Here is a 20,907-nt window from a genome sequence, read left to right as displayed (position 1 = left end):
TGGAGGGGAGCTATGGGGGGAAAAAAGAGGAACAACTGTAATCTGAACAATAAAGATTTAATTTAATTTAAAAAAAAAGATTAAACTGTCACATATTTGTAAAGCTCTTGCATTTTTCCTAAAAAATGTAATGCAGGTGCGAACCGGGATAACTATTTTTCCACCAACAGTTCAGAGGACTGTAATGTGTTTGGAATGATGGCAGCTTCTACAAAAGCTGACGTCGGAGAGATGCTGGGCCTAAGCTCTGGCTGGGAGGAATCAAGAGGAAAGAATGTGTCAGTGGTTCTGCTGGCGGGGGCAGGAGGGGCTCGAGGAGGAGGCAGAACACTGATCTTTTCTGGAAGTGATGTTGGAAGTCAGTGTGGATTGAGAAATACACATGGCCATACATGGTGTGAGGCTGCTCCAAACAGCTGGGCTCACCCCTCGGCTTCATGAACTTCACACTGGAAGTTTCGACTGAAGTAAACTTCTGACCTTTCCATCAGCTCCCTTGAGTAAGTCAGGGTTTTATAGACTTTCATATTCCCATGTAGGAGATCTGAACTATGACTTCTATTACTGAAGAAGGCAGCATAGTTTATAATTACTGCTAATATTATAATGTTAGTAGTATTCCTATAATTGTTTTAAATTATTGACTTTTAGAGAGAGAAGAAGGGAGAGGGAGAGAAACATTGGTGTGAGAGCACAACATCGGTGCTGCCTCCTGCACACCCCCTACTGGGGAATCTAGGCCACAACCCAGGCATGTGCCCTTGACCTCGAATCGAATGAACAACTTCCTGGTACATAGGACAACGCCCAACCAACTGAACCACACTGGCCAGGGCCCTGTAATGTTTTAAAGATTACAAAGACCTTTCACTTGTATTCTTGTTTTGTTTCCTGATAATCCTATGAGATAGCTATTATTCTCACTTTACAGATGAGGAAACGGATGGTTTCCTATTGTCCTTTAGCTAATGTTTAGGTTCTTTCACATGGCCTAAGTTCCTCCCCAGTCTGACTCTTGCCTATTCTCCAGATCCCTCTTTTACCACTTCCCCGAGACTGGTCTGTGTTCTAGCTATTCTGGATTTCTTTTGGTTCCTTAAACAGGGCAGGTTCTTTCCAGCCACAGGCCATTGCACATGCCATTTCTTCTGCCTAGCCCACCTTCCCATCTCCTCTTTGGCTAGCAACCACTAATCTTTCAGGTCTTCACTTAGCATTTCTTGATGGGAGCCTTTCCTGCACATTCAGGCTACATTGGACTCCCTACTAATATCCTCTTGTACCACCCTGCTGGTCCCATTGCAGACGCATCACACTGAAAACTACCTACTCAGTATTTCTTGTTCCTGCTGGATTGTAAGCTTCACCATCAGAGACCAAATCTGCCTTATTTAAAAAACAGTTTTATTGATTTCAGAGAGGAAGGGAGGAGAGAGAGAAACATCAATGATGAGAGAGAATCACTGATCCGCTGCTTCCTGCATGCCCCACACTGGGGATCAAGACCACAAACCAGGCATATGCCCTGACCGGGAATTGAACCGTGACCTTCTGGTTCACAGGTCAATGCTTAACCACTGAGCCATGCCAGCTGGGCCAAATCTGCCTTATTTGATAGTTTTAGTGCCTAGTACAATATCCTGTTGCTCTGAAAGCTGTTGTAACCACGGTCTGCTGTCTGGATTCCATAACCATGGAACGTGCCCTCAAGATAATGCTGAGGAGCTTTTCAGACAAGCTTCTCCTGATAAGTCAGTAAGCAAATCCTTCCATTAGCGACCAAAATGCACGCCCCCCACAGCAGACTGTGGGGTTAGAGCACAGTGCAGCTGTGTTTCATTTGATAACGACCAGAAAAGGCTGGTGTGCTCACCTCTTCTGTTGTCTCTGTGAGGCTCACAGAGCAATGAGAACCTTTGTCCAGCATCCTATGTGACACAAACATAGAAAGTAACTATCCCTTCTTATAAAGCCACCTCCCAAAGACAGGCATGGTTAACCGATAAGTTTGGGGCATGTTCTTCCGGTTACATTTTTATACTCAGTTTATGCATTCAATTATTTTAATAATGAAGATAGGCTGTGGCCTCTTTGCTTATTCCCCTTTGTAACCAGCACAACACATTTCAGCTTTGCCTCATGAAGCTAAGTGTGTGGGGCTCTGTCATGAAGCTAATCCCCAAAGATGACTGGAGAGCCACGTAACAGTTGGCAGATGTATTCCTTGAGACGCATGTCTTGTGGGTCAAGTCACAGATGACAGGAACATTTAAAGCTGTCCATACTATTTCTACCTTGGTGCACACTTGGTTTGGGTCATTTACTGATGGCTGGCACATTGATTTTTTTTTTTTGAAGCAGTGAGGTTCAGTCATCAAATTAATGGTGCAAGTGCAGGAGTGGAAGTGACACAGTTGCTCAGGCTCGCACGGCAGGCGTTCAGCAGGTAAGTGGGGCCCAGGGGGAGGAATTGGTGGCCTCATTTCAACAAGTGCAGCGAGCGGAAGTCCCTGCAGGTTGCAATCTGTGAAAAGGGGTGCTTTTTTATTTTCCTTCGAGCCAGTTACATCTCTTCTCACCAAAGTCTTTGTGAAAATCCATCACCATATAACTTCCTAAATCCAGTTAATGATGATAATAATCAAAATCTGTAGCTGAACACTCGGGCAACACCGTATATGGTTGTAAATGTTCCAAATAGAGTCTCAGTTCACATCTCTGTGAGGAAAGAACATTGAGTGGATTCATTACACGAACCACTGCAACTGAGCTGGGAGCTTAAGGCCACATTCCTCAAATGTGTGCACTCCACCAAACAGGCATTTCACATCAGGCACCAGTGACCAGTCAGGCTGGACAACTTTCATCAACCAATGATTCTAAACAAGACATGCGTCTCAAGGAATACATCTGCCAACTGTTACGTGGCTCTCCAGTCATCTTTGGGGATTAGCTTCATGACAGAGCCCCACACACTTAGCTTCATGAGGCAAAGCTGAAATGTGTTGTGCTGGTTACAAAGGGGAATAAGCAAAGAGGCCACAGCCTATCTTCATTATTAAAATAATTGAATGCATAAACTGAGTATAAAAATGTAACCGGAAGAACATGCCCCAAACTTATCGGTTAACCATGCCTGTCTTTGGGAGGTGGCTTTATAAGAAGGGATAGTTACTTTCTATGTTTGTGTTTTTCCTTCAAAATTTGGAAAATGAATGTGAATTATACTTGTGAACAGAAATAAAATTTAAAGTAGATTGGAGTTAGTGATAGTGTTCTTGGATGAGTAGCAAATTACAATAATGTTGGTAGAGAAAACATGTAACAATTTTCTATTATACACAAAAAAATACACTTGAACAGGGTGGTCCAATAGAACTTCAGTGATGGATATGACCTGTATCTGTGCTGCCCAATATACCATAGTAGCCAATGGCCATATGTGGCTCCTGAGTATTTGAAATGTGGCTAATGCAACTAAGGAACTTGTTAAAGTTTAATTTAAACTTAAATAGCTGCATATGGCTATAATATATATACTGTATTTGGACACACAGGTCTAAAACCTTTCATTTGCTGGGAATAAGAAACAAGAGTGCCAACAGGGGCAGGGAGAGAAGACCAGATTTGGAAGCCAAGAGATTTACATGAATTATGTACTACTTTGTTGTCTATCCAGTGGAGATGGTCTATGTACTCTGTTACTGTTTTAGGAATGAAGTGAAAGGAGACACTTCTTTTTTAAAAATATATATATATTTATTGATTGATTTAAGAGAGGAAGGGAGAGGGAGGAAGAGATAGACACATCAATGATGAGAGAGAATCATTGATTGGCTGCCTTCTGCACAGCCCCTACTAGGGATCAAGCCCACAACCCGGGCATGTGCCCTTGGCCAGAATCGAACCCGGGACCTTTCAGTCCGCAGGCCAACACTCTATCCACTGAGCCAAGCCGGCTAGGGCAGGAGACACTTCTTTACACTTATAAAGGCAACAGCATTAACTTCATCTTCAACGCCCCTTTACATCTTCCTAACATTCAAGTGCTCCATTGATAAAAGAGGGAACTGACCTATTAGAAAAGCAATAATCTCATTCATCTAAAATTTTTTAAATGTTTTATACTTTTTATAAACTGTTTCTCTCCTCTCCATTATCTTGTATTCAATGTTCTTGTTTTGAGACTTTTCCCATCAAACCATCAGCCGTTCAGTATATGGTTTTCTTCTTAACTTTTTTAGAATATCCATAATATTAGTATATATAATACAAGTCCCCTAATACTTAGACTGGGTTGAAATTGCAGTGTAATGCAATATACCTACACAATTTGTCAAATTGATAATAAAGGTTAAGGTTGGGCTTGGGGGTGGGGAGAAGGTGGATGTCTCAAGAGGACCAACTTGGTGTGGTCAGCTAAACCATAGCAAGATTTATGATTTTTTTCTTCCCAGTTGTCATCTTAACTGGTATATAGCATGTCTGCTGTCAGCTGCTGGCAACTTTCTCAAGAAAGCCCAGATTATGGTAGTAAGCTATGTTCTTTCCCTGTTGCTAATTTCACCCCAGTGTTGGAACCAGGAGTCCAATAATGAAAGCTACAGCTGACAGATACCAGCAATAGAATCACAGGAGCAATCAGAGCTTTACAAACGTCAGTAACAACCGAACTGACTTTTCTTCCTACACTACCATCAATCAAGTTTGCCATCAAACGTTCAGGTAGGACCACCAATCCTTTGATTTGGTTTCCCAGGGAAAGCCGTTGTTTGGCTCAGTGTTTTATTAACATTAGGTTCTCCTGTCTTTTACTCTTGCATTTGAACCCAAACACCTTGACCACTTTGCATGTATCAGGGTTGGTACAAGAAGGCATAGTCCATCTTGGTTGGGTATTTTGCACTGTTCAAAAGATAGTTTTATAAAAAATAAAACTAAAACAACTCTGAGGTCCTAAAACTAATATAGTGAGAGGAGATTCAATTCTCATCAGGTGTTGTTATTCAGTCAAAAATGATGCTGTCTCTAAGTATAGATACAGCGGGATAAATATATTACCAAGTGCTTCTTTTTATGATTTGCTGAGAAGAAAAATCACTAACCCTACAAATGTGGCTCCAACTCTTTCTCATAACATTCTAGGACCTTTTTGGGTAATAGAATAGAAAGGATTTATTTAAAGCTGTAGAACTCCTCTTATAACCCCCAAATTGCATACTACAGAAAGATACATTCTTTTTTTTATTAATATATTTTTTTTATTGATTTCAGAGAGGAAGGGGAAGAGAGAGTGAGAGAGAGAGAGAGAGAGAGAGAGAGAGAGAGAGAGAGAGAGAAGAGGAGAAACATTAATGATGAGAATCATTGATAGGCTGCCTCCTGCACACCCCCTATTGGGGATCAAGCCTGCAACCCGGGCATGTGCCCTTGACCAGAATTGAACCCTGGACACTTCAGTCCGTAGGCTGACACTCTATCCACTGAGCAAAACCGTCTAGGGCAGAAAGATACATTCTTTACAAATAATTTCAAGGGGTTCACTGCCTTAGCTGTTTTGGCCCAGTGGATAGCGTCGGCCTGCAGACTGAAGGGTCCAGGGTTCGACTCTGGTCAAGGGCACATGTCTGGGTTGCAGGCTCGATCCCCAGTAGGGGGCGTGCAGGAGGCAGCTGATCAATGATTCTCATCATTGATGTTTCTCTCTCTTTCCCTCTCCCTTCCTCTCTGAAATCAATAAAAATAGATTTTAAAAAAATTCACTCACCATTGCCTACTGTTCCCAAAAGGCTTTATTGCTTCACAGGATGGTGGGCACATGGTCCTGTATACAGATTTTGTAAATTAGTAACCCACACATGTAACCTATATGTTCATGTAGACCAGTGGTTCTCAACCTTCCTAATGCCGCGACCCTTTACTACAGTTCCTCATGTTGTGGTGACCCCCAATTTCATTGTTACAAATTGAACATAATTAAAGCATAGTGATTAATCACAAAAACAATATGTAATTATATATGTTTTCCGATGTGGGGTTGTTCGACCCCCAAAGGGGTTGCGACCCACAGGTTCAGAACCGCTGATATAGACGAAGGTCACCCCAATTAAATTTTTAAAATCTGTAATGATAAAAGCATAATATGCTGATTAGACTGGATGTCCTTTGGACGAAGCCGGGACTGCGAGGGAAGCCAGGGTCCTGGGTGCCACAGGGAAGCTGGTGCCGGCAGCTGGGGGAAGGAAGGCCTACTCTCGCACGAATTTCGTGCATCAGGCCTCTAATAAATAAATAAAATTCTCCACACGGAGGATCAACACATTCGTCTTTCCAATGTTCTGATTTCCACTAAAGTGTAAATCAAGAAATATTAGGGAAAAGGAAAATCATTAAATATCTTAAAGCTATTGCCTGGGTAGAGTCTGACTATATGATCTTCTAACTGTGGAAGCATGACAACTAGCTGGAAGAACACAGGTTTTGGACACTGTCAAGCTTGGGTTAACCACTGGTTCTGAATGTTATGTGCAAAATAACTACTTTGCCTAATTTTTCTAAGCCTGCTTTTTTATCTGTGAAATGAGTATATTACCTATGATAGGGAGCTATTTGGAAGACTAATAATAAATTAAAATACCTGACACAAAAAAGGTTAGATCAAGACCTTTAAAAATCAGGACTCTGGTGTCCAAATCAGTCAAAATATTAGTAGAAAACAGAGAACACACTCAAACTGGATAACTTGAGGAGGGTTTAATAAAGGGACTATTTACAAAGACATGGGCAGCGTTCAGGGAAACCAACAAGGAATGATGGAATAATCCAGAGCTGGTTAAGGAGTTGTCCTTTATGTCCCTGGGTTTGAAGGGGCAGAGAGGAGGAGCTAGAAGCTAGAGAGGGCTGCATAATAGGGTCACGGTCTTTGGTAGAGGGACTTAAGACAGCCCATGTGACCTGGCAATGGGGAAGCCAGAATAGATTTCCTGACCATCCTTTTCTCAGGCCTTTTGATCATCTGAGGGTTTACTAATTGCATCAACACAACCTGAGTGAGAGGGCAAAGGGGCTTGTTAATGCCACACACACGGGTCAACAACTCCTGGCTGAAGGGCAAGTGGAAGACGTCCCGCACCACCTCTCCCCCAACACAATGCAAACTGAACTGTTACACTGTACAAAGCTTACATGTATGCCGAGACGAAAATATTTTCTTTCCAGAATTCTTTTTATTTTTTTTTAGGGGAGAAAGAAAAGAGAGGGAAAAGAAAGAGAAGGGAGAAAGAGTGGGGAGAGAGGGTGGTGGGGAGGAGAGAGACTTTCCAGAATTTCTGATGTAAAATTGAGTTATTTTATTAAAGCGGAATTCTTCTCAGTCTTTTGTGAACCTGTTTTGCAGCTTCCTTAAGCACATGCCTAGAGTCCACAGAACAGCCCCGAGCTTGGCTCCTGTATAAGGAAGCCTTAATAAAGGTCTCAACTCATGAATGCTGACTCTAATGAGCTCTAAGAGATTTTTGAGAATTCAGAACTAATTAAGAAGGAATCTTAGGATTTTTCTGTTTAGGTACTATTCATTAGGAATTCAGGAACTAGATTTTCTTAGACTCAAAAAAATCCAATGGTAGTGAAACTTACAATCCTGCTGAATGATAGGAAACTTTTTAGTTTCTAATCAAATAGATAAAATAAATAAATCATGACATCCGTTTCACATTGACATTTTTATTAACGCCAACTGTTTTTTAATTATTATTTTTTTAAAACAATAGCACAAAAATGTTTCAAGGAAGCAGTCTCACAATCTGATGACCTTCTGAAATAGTTAAGCCACACCAAATATGAATTTCTGTTAATAACACAAAAATATTTTTAAAGAAAAAATAAAAGGAAAAGAGGGTAAAAAAGAAAAGAAAAATTATAGGGACAGACAGGAATGAGATGTAGAGTTAAAACGCACTGGATTAGATAGGTGAGGCTTGTCAGTAGGGTGCACTGTTGAAGCAGAGAGTGGCACACCACAGGCGTATAGTCTTTGTTGCTGCTTTTAACCAGTTACCACTAATAAATAGGCCTGCAGCAGTGACCACTGGCTTCTTACATGCCCCCAATGAACCCGGAGAAGCCAGTGCGGATACTGTCAATAAGAGGTCTGATAGTTGGCCTACAAGACAACTAAGACCATTTTTAGCAGAATAACTCCTTCAGAAAGGCCTGGCTGAAAACCTTTTCATTTCTATAGTCTCACCTATATGCCTTTCAGGGTTCTTAAAAGTAATCTTAAAAAGGAAAGAAAAAATAATGTATATCAGTTTCTCTTATTTAATGTGGCTATAAAAGATGTTTCCTTATTATTTCGTTATCTCTAAGAAGGACACCGGGGGTGGGTGCTGGGGGTGGAACTAAGGGGAGGAAAAACCCAGACCAGGATAAGTGTTTTTTTTAACCTTCTTATTCTTCTTCTTCTTTTTTTCTTTTTTTGCCAAGGGGTCACACAGAAGGGAAGGCAAGGAGGAAAACTACAATCCTTGGATTGGATTGAGTTATGCAGGAAAATATGTCTCCTGATCAGTCCCCATGCCAAAAATACCCCCCAAAACCCCCAAAAACCCACTTGGAATTATGCACAGACTCTATATTATACCAGCTATCAGTCTTTCATGTTTAACCATTCCGCAATGGACACTACCCTTGGCTTGTAGGCTGCTTGCAGAACCCACTTCACAAATATCCTCTTCGCCCAGAAGCCTCTAGTTTCCTTTTGGTAGGTTATAAAAACAGAACATCTGTCATTAACAGGAGAGTGTTAAATACTTTTAACCACTTGACAAGGCTTCAGGAAGTTTCACAGTTTCATTATGCTCTATTTTATTACTATCATATTTACAGTTTTATTTTTTATTCTTTTTTTTTTTTTTTTTTGCTGAATTGCTGATTTTCCTTTTTCAATAGAACTTAATTCTGGAGTGTGAGCAGGAACCAGTTAACTACATTCATTGTCCAACCCCCACTGGTTTGAAAGAAGACTCCAAATTCTTGGTATATGAATCAGCTGTTCGGTAGCTCCACCTTATCCCGGCAGCGAAGCAGCAGAACCGTAGTGGCAGCGTGCTCAGGGTTCACACTGTGGGTGGTGAGGCCTTTCGCTGAAGGAGGTACTGGTGGATGCTCTCAGCATCTCGCTTTAGCCACGCAGCATTCAGCAGGATATTTTCACAACACTGCTGGATGGTACGCTCAGCTGAAGGAGCTGGGTGACTCTCGAAGAAAGCCTGGTATAAAACAACCCAGAATGTAGGATTATTACTAGCAATAGTAAGGGGTCCTGAAAAAACACCTGCTCGTCTGTAAAGGAATCATAACCTTCACTCATAACAATTTACCACTGCCATCCCCAGACTAAAAGAAACAAGCAGCTTCTTGGACCTGCCTATAGGAATTCTCCCTTAAGTATTATATGCTTAAAACCTAATAAAAAGTTAATAGTATATTTTTATTGACATCAGAGAGGAAGGGAGAGGGAGAGAGAATCATCGATTGGCTGCCTCCTGCAGGATCCAGCCCGCAACCAGGCATGTGCCCTAGACAGGAATAGAACCTGGGACTCTTCAGTCCACAGGTGGACACTATCCACTGAGCCAAACCAGCTAGGGCCAACCTTTCTTTTTTAAAAAAAATATATTTTTATTTCAGAGAGGAAAGGAGAGGGAGAGATAGAAACATTAGTGAGAGAGAACCACTGATCAGCTGCCTCCTGCACACCCCTCATTGGGGATCAAGTCCACAACCCTGGGCATGTGCCCCGACTGGGAATTGAACTGTGACCTCCTGATTCATAGGTCGATGCTCTGCTCAACCACTGAGCCATGCCGGCCAGGCCTTATAACCTTTCTTTAGATTTAGACTCACTGTCTAGTGGTTACTCTAGGCTTTGGAATCAGGCTTGAAACTTGATTCTAGACTTGATCATGTACTAGTCTATGACTGAGTAAATTAACTGCTCTAAGTCTGTCTTCTCATCTATGAGAAAATATTTACTCCAGAAGATTAAAGAGACAATGCATATAAACAGTTGTCACAGAGTACTGAAGGACTCAACATATTTTGGCTGCTTCAGATAAAGATTCGTAAGGGATAAAACCAAGAAACTTATATTGCTGCTATACCCTAATAATTTAATACTCCATTGACTCACACTTTTCACACAATAAAACTATTTTATTATAATTTATTTATAATTTTATTATAATTTATTATAATGCTTATTGAGTCAAGATTGAATTAATTTTCTAATGAAGTCTACCTGGTTTCACTGAAAACAAAACAACTCTTAAATACCAACCAGCAAAAGGATGGGGTCTTCCCTTTGAACTAGAGAGAATGACTAATTCATCAGATTAAGTCTAGACCTTTTAGAAATCAATAACCTTATTTATATAGATGACAATGGCCCCTCCCCCAAGTCTCCTTATCATGGTTCGATTCTTAGGGCCTGAGTAAGATGCTAGACTTCCTCTTATTACAGCACCACCATTTACACAAGAGAAACCTGGGAATTATCTGCAACTCTCCCTGCCCCCAGATAGGTTCACAACACAGAGAAGCCATTCAGTAAATATTTGTTGAATTAAAGATTAACAGCCCTAACTGGTTTGGCTCAGTGGATGGAGCATCGGCCTGCGGACTGAAGGGTCCCAGGTTCGATTCCGATCAAGGGCACATACCCGGGTTGCGGGCTTGGTCCCCAGTGGGGGGGTGTGCAGGAGGCAGCCAATCAATGATTCCCTCTCATCATTGATGTATCTATCTCTCTGTACCTCTCCCTTCTCTCTGAACCCAATAAAAAATAAATAAGGAAAGGAAGGAAGGAAGGAAGGAAGGAAGGAAGGAAGGAAGGAAGGAAGGAAGGAAGGTTGGTTAACAAAATCAGGCCCCTGAATCTCTTTCATTACTTCACCTCCTCCAAGCTACTATATCATTCTTGCTTGGAGAGTTAGCTTCCCAACATCTTCTCTTCTCCCTTTCAAACTATTGCAGCCAGCCTGAGATTTTAAAAATACAAACCAGATCAGGTCCTCCTTTTTTCTTTTTCTAAACTGGTTTATATTTATTTTTTAATTGATTTTAGAGAGAGGAAGGGAGAGGGAGAGAAATATAGAAACATCAATGATGAATATATTTTTATTGATTTTAGAGAGGAAATGAGAGAGGGAGAGAGATGGAAACATTAATGATGAGAGAGAAACATTGGTCGGTTGCCTCCTGCATACTCTCTACTGGGGATTGAGCCTGCAACACGGGTATATGCCCTGACCAGGAATAAAACCTGTGACCTCTTGGTTCCTGGGTTGACGCTCAACCGCTGAGCCACACCCAGCTGGGCAAGTCACTCCCTTTTTTTTTTTTAAAAGCCATTCAAAGGCTTTCCATTAATTTTTTAAATATGTTTTTATTGACTTTAGAGAGAGAGAAAGGGAGAGGGAGAGAGAGATACAAACATCAATGAGAGAGAAACATCAACATTGATTGGCTGCCTCCTGCATGCCCTGTACTGGGTGGGATCAAGACTGAAACCTGGGCATGTACCCCGACCATGAATTGAACCAGCAACCTCTTGGTGCATGGGTTAATGATCAACCACTGAGCCACACCCTGGGTAATTCTCAGGAACATTTTAATATGGCCTACAAGGTCCTCCACGGTCTGGCCTCTACCTACCTTATAGACTTAAATTGGCCACTGCCTTCCCCTCCAAACACATTATGTGTATTTCTCCTTCAGAGTACTTATCTGAATTGTTCACTTAATACAATGCACAATACTAAATGAAGGCAGAGATCAAGTCTTTCACTGTTTTCTCAAGATCTTAAAAGTTTTTAACAATGGCTCACAGAGTGAACCAAACATTATCTTCCAAATCCATACCAGATAACCCCCTTGCCTTCAAATGTTGAAGGTGAAAGTGACACTTTAAAAATACTTCACAATTAAAAGCAATGGAAGGCTTAAAGGTAACATTTTCCTAATCAGTGTAGATTTCTCCCCTAAATGCCAAACTTTATCACTATACTGATTGTCAACATTTTAAAGGCTAAGAGGAGTTCCTACAGAGTCACCTACATAGGTTATTAGAAAGGGAAAAAGCTGCCTTAGCCAGTTTGGCTCAGTGGATAAAGTGTCGACCTGCAGACTGAAGGGTCCCGGGTTCGATTCTGGTCAAGGGCACATGCCCCAGTTGTGAGCTCAATCCCCAGTAGGGGGTGTGCAGGAGGTAGCCAATCAATGATTCTCTCTCTTCTCATCATTGATGTTTCTATATCTCTCTTCCTTTCTGAAATCAATAAAAAAAAATTTTTTTAAAAAGGGAAAAAGTTAACATGACAGACCTACTCTGTTCCAGCCCCACTGTGATACTTAATCTAAATAATAATCTTATCATCACCCCATTTTACAGATGAGGAGACAGGCTCATAGGGGTTAAAAAACTTGCTTGATGTTGAATAGCTAACACAGAGCAGAGCAGAGTTTTACACCCAGGTCAACTGCCTCCAAGTTCCATATTCTTTCAACCATATTTCAACTCCCTCAAAGTTGATGCCAACCCTAAATTCTTCAGGCATTAAAGAATCAACCTAAGCTGTCTTTCTCTAAGCAATAAAAGGAGATACTAACATTCATTACCCCTACATACTATGATTATAGTTTGGTTAGTGTTTTTATTTAATAGATTGAGAAGTGAAAAGTTAACAGTATTTTCCTTACCTTAACCTCTCCAGCCATTTTATCAACTGCAAATCCCTCAACTGATAGCTGAAAAAAACACACACAATGGTTTAAATAGTAAGTGCAACTAAAAGAGGCTTGGAACCAACTAAAAAAAAACCCATTCTATTCTCTCCCTACTTCAGTTTATTCTGGAGGGTGCAGGATGGATGATGGAGATGCCCTTTAATAAGACTAATAACTAAGGAAACTCTTAAAGAGCAAAGACCATAATCTATGGGTCTAGTGAATCATGGGTGTCTCTCAATAACATCCATGATAAGCAAGCTACTCAAAATAAATATCTTCACATACCTTTATTAGTCTGGATATTAAGAATCCTCCCTGGTATCGATTATAAAGTTCTTCCCAGTTGTCCTTTATAAATTTCCAAGCAGCCTTCCTTCCATGTTTGCTGCCTCCAGCCACTCCACCAATTACTGATACAGTATCCTGTGGACGTACCTCTTCCTAAAAATAGAAAGAGAACTAAAAGTCTACTGTAACCTAAGCATCTTCTAGTACCAGAAAGAGCAAATGTTGAGGAACCCAAGTAATCGCTTGAAGATAATGTTCCCTGTTTTAGCAATAACTGGCACCTGAAGCTTCCAACAAAGAGGAATTTAACCTAAAGATCAGCCAAACTGATAATAAGGCATTGAGACAGGTACAAACGGGTTGCTCAAGAAATACTTGCTAGGGCTTCCACAGGGTAAAAAAGGGAAGAGACAGGCAGCTTTCCCGTTTCTTTCCTCTCCCAACTATTTTGATTCTCACCACTAGAGGGAGATATAGAGGTCAGTAACAAACTCATTCCAGTTTTCCTACACTAAAAGGAAGCCTTACTCTATGGTTAAGGCAAATCAAGAAGACACTGGATCAAAGACACTTGCTACAGATCAGTGGGTAACAATTCCCTCTAAAAGCAGTTTTCATTGTAACTTACCGAAAGTGCAAACGTGAGGACTTTTTGAATCAATTCAGGTGAAAGAGTAGCCCCAAGGACTCTTTCAATTCGGTTTTTCTCTTCCTGCATATCTGCTTGCTTGTGAAGCTATAATGAAAAAATAAAGATAGAGATAGTTAAATCTCCCTTGAAAGTTATGCATATGCTTATATGAGCTTCTTCCCCAATATGGTGCAACTTTTGCTCTAGATTCTCACTGGCTAAGATTGCAGGGCATAAAATTAACAAAAGAATACCTTTTAAGATGTTTGGCACTAAATTTCTCATGCCATTTTCGTAAGTCACTATATATAAGTGCTCACTATATGAATGGCTTCTCCTCAGTTCTGAGCAGTTTACATCAAGATCTAAGGGGTAAACACTTCATGGCCAAACTCTTTACACCATAGATGTCTGACTAATGTTCTATGTTATATGAACAAACTAGTCACTACTAATACCACTGATGATCATCAATTTAATATAGAACAGTAAAAAATATATAAAATGCATTATTGAAAATAACATTTTAAGAATGTTTGATGACATAAACATGTTCTTGATATATTAAATGGAAAAAGGAGAGAGATAAAGCAAAATTATTCTTAATTTTTAAAAGTTTAATGTGAAGGGGAAAAAAAACCCCTGAAAACCAATCAAAATGTTAACATTAATTAATAATGGTTTCTAACCAGTGAGAATCTGCATTATAATATTTTTAGACTGCAAGAAGCACCACATATTGAATGCAGAATATTAAGAAAATAGAGAAGTACAAAGAAAAAATCAAAATACTACTATACGTACATTACCAAATCAGGAATAAGATCATGTTACACCTGCTATTTTTGTGATCTGATATTTTAAAATTACAGGTAAGTTTTATTTTTTCTTTCTATTTTTCTAGTGTCTACTCTTTCATAGTTAATATACAAAATCTTCTTTCATAATCAGAAACAAAATATTATTATATATTTTTAAAAATTAGGGCTACAAAGGTATATGAAATACTTCTCGTAGACAACTTAATTTATAGACTCTCTTGACCGTTTTTCCCCCTAAAGATTTAACACTGACCAGTGTCTGGAGACCCCATCACAGCTCCCAGTTTCCTCTTCCTTTCCTTTGGACTCTTTTGAGCAGCAGTGTGGTAAAATAGATAGGAAGTCAGGTGATCTGGGTTCTAGTCCCAGTTTGCCTCTAACTAGCTGTGTGATCTTGACTAAGTCCTTAACCTCTCCGGGTCTCAGTTTCCCCATCTGTAAAATGAGCGGGGTGGACAGATGATTTCTAAGGTCCTTTTCAGCTCTAGTACTCAACGTCTGAACTTGGGCTTTTAGAAAGCATTTTCCCCCCCCAAGGAGAAGCTGTTACACTAGTCCACTAGATGGCACCATAACACCCCATTTCAAATATACTTTGCATTAAAGTTATTTTTATCTTGCCTCATTATTCTTAAATTACCAACAAAAAACATCTCTCATGAACTGTTTTTTTGTTGTTTTTTAAAGAACTTTGACTCTGGGCCCTGGCTGAGTAGCTCAGTTGGTTAGAGCATCCCAATAAGCCAAGGTTGCTTGCGGGTTCGATCCCCAGTCAGGCACTAACACAAAACAACCAATGAATGCATAAATATGTGTAACAACAAATCGATGTATTTTTTTCCTCTCTTCCCCTTTCTCTCTCTAAAATCAACACATTAAAAAAAAAACACACACACACCAACCTGATTCTGTCTTCATATGAGAGCTATTTCATAGTAAAACTGAATTATTGAGTTCCCTTGTGTTAAACAGATGCAAATTCTTGTTAAATATACATACCAGTATAAATTCTTAAAATTACGCCATGACATGAAAATGTCAATTTTCAGTCATGAAATTTTTAGAACCCCTATTTTGTCTCATACCCTTTATGGCATAGACAAAACCCATAAATATCTCATTTTATATGCAAAGAAATATATGATTTATAGTGTACAGGCTCACAGATTATTAAGAATGAGAAGGAACCTTAATGTCATTTAGTTGAAAGGTAAACCCAAAATATAATTGTACATTATTAGGAAGGAAAACCTTGCACAAGATGGGTAGTTAAAGGAGTACATTTTGAGATGGAGTTTCTTAAACAAATCAAGTTTATATTTTTCAGAACATTCTAATCATATAAATAGGATTTGCTTAAAACTAAAATACTGGAAATTAGATTTGCAATTCTGATCCATTTGGGATCAGTAAATATTCTTAATATATTACAGGTGAAGTATTAAAGCACATCACACTCCTATCCTGTTCATCCCCCTAAGTGTGGCTCTTTCAATGCATGAGTGTTATAGGTCTGATAGATAATTTGAGTATTTAGCACATTATGCACATTTTACTTGATGGTAATAAGAAGACTCAGCTCCCTCCATCTCTAATGCAACCAATATAGTCAAGTTATTTCTTAGACAGATAAATGCATGGATAGGGACTAGAGATATCACCTGTCCCACAGCATTAGGACTTTCAAACAGGCCACTGCCATTAGAAGGACATGGAAAGTTTTGCCTCTATTTTTTCTAAGCCAGAGTTTAATTATATGCTAACCACCCTAGGGAAACAACAGAGGATATGCAGTCAGGTGAATTAATTTCCTGTCCATTCATAAGAGGCAATGGCATAGTTTAAACCCTTGAGATACCTGATCAATCATCTATTTCTTTTCTAAGCACAGAAACAAAACTTTTGTTTTAAATGGGCAGAACCCCAAGTAAGTTTACAATGAAGGGGAAAATTTTAAGAACCTGACTTGTTAATCAAAATAAATGAACATTTCAGTCTTAAGATTTAAGATACATGAACTGGTGAGTAAAAAGAAGTAAAAAATTGTTTTACTTTTTGTATCATATTGGTAGCATACATGAACAGACATTATATATTTACTAGAGGCCGGGTGCATGACATTTGTGCACTGGGGGGGGGGGGGGTGGTGTCCCTCAGCCCAGCCTGCACCCTTTGGAAGTCTGGGAGCCCTCGGGTGCAGGAAGCGGGCCTAAGCCGTCAGTCGGACATCCTTAGCACTGCTGTGGAGGTGGGAGAGGCTCCCGCCACCACCGCTGTGCTCACCATCTGTCAGCTCAGCTTCTATGTTGAGTGTCTTCCCCTGGTGGTCAGTGCACGTCATAGCAACCGGTCGTTCTGCCATTTGGTCGATTTGCATATTACCCTTTTATTATATAGGATCCCATAGTTTCTTAATATTTGGTGTCTGCAATTATGCGTAACTGTATATATTTCTTTTGCCAGGACTTTTTTTTGAAAAACCACATAAAGTTCATACTATCTGTGTCAATCCAAGTTCAAAAGCAGAAAATGGGAGCCCTTTCCAAATTTACTCACCTTTATCATAATGTCTAAGGTAGTGCCATCACCATGCTTCAAAACAGTCAGATAGACCTACAAGAGAATATAGGAACAAAAAAGAAGGCATCTAATTAAATATATCTCTTCCAAATATTCTAAAGCTAAGAAAAGACAGAAAGCTAGTAAAAAAAAAAATTGTAAATAGCCATGTGTTGATGTTACATACAAATTGTGGCAAGGAGCTAAGAGCCCACATGAACCAGAAAGGCAGATGGCATGTAGTAAGTAACAGCAGAGCACAACAGCTTTCTCAGGGGAATGTGCTTTGATAATCACCATTCAGCACCACAGTTCAGACTGAGAAATTTGAAACAAATGAGAAGCTGACTACAAATCACTTAAATAGAACATATTAAAACAGGGTCAGACATGATTTGCAGGTCAGTACTTAGGTCATTTTTAGTTACTATTAAATATGTTCCACACTTCAAAGAATGATGCAGTTACCTAGAAATTAAAGTAATTCATTATGAAAACCTACAGGACTCCTCAGATCGGCGGAGAGAATCTGTTTCCCTTCCACATGGTCCTTAAACCGACGACGAGCTTCTTCTAATGTTGCCTTATGTCCTGCTTTTCCTAGTTTGCCCAGGACCAAGCCCCTCAGGAGTGCATCTAGATGACCTGATTGAGAAGTAAAAGAGACAAAGAATTACTTAAAAAGCCTATTTATACAAATATGCCACCTAGATATCTTATAATTGTGTTATATCATATCTACAGTCTTGAATAACAGAATCAATAACCTTAGTACTTGAAAGAGCACTTGGTTTAAATTGATCAAATCATATGAGTGAAATGAAGTGCTAAACAGACCAGACAAGCAAATAAATTGCTAACTTTGTCTATATTCACAAATGCCAGCTATCTAAATTTACTAAATGTTCACTCCGTCTAGGTAATTACACAACTAAGGATTATGTGTGAAAGAACAGGCTTAGATCATGCAATTTTAACCCAAGATTCAGGGAAAGGCCACATACAGTACTAATATACTGCATATAAGAAATTAAAAATTTAGCCCTAACCGGTTTGGCTCAGTGGATAGAGCGTCAGCCTGCGGACTGAAGGGTCCCAGGTTCGATTCCGGTCAAGGGCATGTGCCTTGGTTGCGGGCACATTCCCAGTGGGGAGTGTGCAGGAGGCAGCTGATCGATGTTTCTCTCTCGTCGATGTTTCTAACTCTCTATCCCTCTCCCTTCCTCTCTGTAAAAAATCAATAAAATATATATTAAAAAAAAATTAAAAATTTAGATTTTAAAAATAAAATTTGACAGATTTATTACTCCAAAGATATACAAATGGCCAAAAAGCACACAGAAGATGCTCAACATCATTGATCATTAGGTAAATGCAAATCAAAACCACAATGAGGTACCACTTCACACCCAATAGGATGGCTAGAATAAAAAAGATAATAACAAATGTTGACAAGGACATGGGGAAATTAGAATCCTCATACATTGCTGGTGGGAATGTAAAATAGTGTGGCCACTCTGAAAAACAGTCTTGCAATTACTCAAAAGGTTAAACATAGAGTTACCATATGTCCCAGCAATTCCACTCTTAAGTATATACCCAAGAGAAATGAAAGCATATGTCCACACAAAAACTTGTATACAAATGTTCATAGCAGCAGTCATAATAGTAAAAAAGTGGAAATAATCCAAACACCTATCAACTGATGAATAGACAAACAAAATGTGGTACTGTATATCCATATAATGAAATATTATTTCAAGTATAAAAAGGGATGAAGTGATATATGAAGCATGGATGAACCTTGAAAACATGCTAAGTGAAAGAAGCTAGACCAGGGGTGGGCAAACTTTTTGACTCGAGGGCCACAATGGGTTCTTAAACTGGACCGGAGGGCCGGAACAAAAGCATGGATGGAGTGTTTGTGTGAACTAATATAAATTCAAAGTAAACATCATTACATAAAAGGGTACGGTCTTTTTTTTTTTTAGTTTTATTCATTTCAAACGGGCCGGATCCGGCCCACGGGCCATAGTTTGCCCACGGCTAAGCTAGACACAAAAGGCCACAAATGGCATGACTTCATTTATGTAAAATGTACAGATTAGGCAAATCCATGAGATAGAAAGCACATTAGTGGTTGCCTGAGACTGGGGTTGCCAGAGAATGGAAAATGACGGGCAATTGTTATGGAGTTTCTTATGAGGTTAAAGAAATTGCTCTGGAATTAGATGATAGTAATGGTTGTGCAACCTTGTGAACATACTAAAAACCACTGAACTGTATACTTTGAAGGGTGCATTTTATGGTATATTGGTTATATTTTTTTTAAGAATTAATACAAATCTGATGGATTTGCAACAGTACAGTGGCCAAATAAAGTTGTGGTATATTCACACAATGAAATACTCCTAAGCAATAAAAAGGAATGAACAACCTGGATCATAGTAAGTGACAAGAACATCATACTGAGTGACAGAAGCCAGATATAAGAACAGAATATATATATAATGATTTCATTTACATAAAGTTCTAGAAGAGACAATATTAATATAGCACTGAAGAAGTCAGAATAGTGTTTGCCTCCCAGAACAAGACTGGTCAGGAGGAAATACCACCTTTAGTTATTAGCAGATGGTAGAAAATAATTATATTTAAAGCCCTGAAGTCACCATTGTCAACATTCTCTCACAGAGGAGAGAACATACATAGAAGGCCAAATAACTTCTCTAATTCAGAAAACGGACACTGCCCTGGCCAGTTTGGCTCCATGGTTAGAGTGTCGGCCTGTGGACTGAAGGGTCTTGGGTTTGATTACAGTCAAGGGCATGTACCTTGGTTGCAGGCTTAATCCCTGCCACGGTCAAGGCGTGTGCGGGAGGCAACCAATTGATGTGTCTCTCTCACGTCCATGTTTCTCTCTGTTTCTCCCCTTCCCTTCTACTCTCTTAAAAACAACAACAACAACAAAAAACAATGGAAAAAATATCCTCAGGTAAAGATGAACACACACACACAAAAAAAAACTGGCACCTGTGTCTTTACAAGTTGTATATAAGGTACCTGGTATTTATGATAATAATAAATAAAATAATCCAAAATTCCCTATAGCTTTTCTTGACTATAAATAGGCTTTTGGAATTCTTTATAAAAGACTTTTATTTCCACCATTTGCTTATGCACAAATCATATTTAGCAACGAGTACACATAATATAACCACCACTGTTTTTATGTTAGTGACCCATGTAACTTCACAACTAGGCTTAAAAGACCCAAGTCTTAATTTCTGGCTAGCTGAATACATAATAACATCTAGCAGATACCAAGATGAGGCTACTGCCATTGTTAACCACAGATAAGTAAAAAAGAAACAATTTCCAATCAATTATTTCTCCATTCAGTACATCCATTACCTTCTCCAGGTTTGGGGTCCCAGCCCAGTCTCTCCCCTATAGGTGAAAAGACATCTTTCACAAACTCCTGGATTTCCTCATAGAAGTCTGTGTGGGACAAGAGAGTTGAGAGAATCCCCAGGTTACAGCTCAGGTCGCTCCATACAGTATAATTGGGCTCATTCACAAAAGCCTCCATGACTTTTAGAACCTCTACAGTGCTAATGATTCCAGCTCGAGCCTGGGATAGGAAAAAACATAAATTAATCTAGTCTTCAAACAAAAACAAAACAAAAAACACAAGCATGCATTTTTGGCATTAACTACTGCTAGTTAGTCATCTCTTTGCTTTAAAGGAAATGAGACTACATAAGCTCAGAACACTAGACTTTTATAAAATAAAAATCCTATATGACAACATTCCTT

The 20,907-nt window shown here is 39.4% G+C and overlaps 1 protein-coding gene across 4 annotated transcripts in view; it reads right to left on the bottom strand.

Moving 5' to 3' along the window:
- Positions 1-7,706: 7,706 nt before the first annotated feature.
- NPEPPS (aminopeptidase puromycin sensitive) overlaps positions 7,707-20,907 on the bottom strand; it is a 63,906-nt gene continuing 50,705 nt past the window's right edge. The window contains exons 17-23 of one of the 4 annotated variants that reach the window (XM_006098906.3): positions 20,503-20,722; positions 17,591-17,733; positions 17,086-17,142; positions 13,706-13,813; positions 13,075-13,230; positions 12,760-12,807; positions 7,707-9,269 (exon numbers count right to left, since the gene is read on the bottom strand). In XM_006098906.3, the coding sequence (XP_006098968.2) occupies positions 9,117-9,269; positions 12,760-12,807; positions 13,075-13,230; positions 13,706-13,813; positions 17,086-17,142; positions 17,591-17,733; positions 20,503-20,722 (885 nt within the window). In that variant the 3' untranslated portion in view covers positions 7,707-9,116. The remainder of the gene's footprint in view (positions 9,270-12,759; positions 12,808-13,074; positions 13,231-13,705; positions 13,814-17,085; positions 17,143-17,590; positions 17,734-20,502; positions 20,723-20,907) is intronic. The other 3 variants (XM_023762617.1, XM_023762616.1, XM_023762618.1) reach the window with 3 other exon arrangements.

The sequence above is a fragment of the Myotis lucifugus genome, unplaced genomic scaffold (genome assembly GCF_000147115.1).
Source record: "Myotis lucifugus unplaced genomic scaffold, Myoluc2.0 scaffold_254, whole genome shotgun sequence".
Taxonomy (NCBI): domain Eukaryota; kingdom Metazoa; phylum Chordata; class Mammalia; order Chiroptera; family Vespertilionidae; genus Myotis; species Myotis lucifugus.
This window is presented reverse-complemented; position numbering and strand designations above follow the sequence as displayed.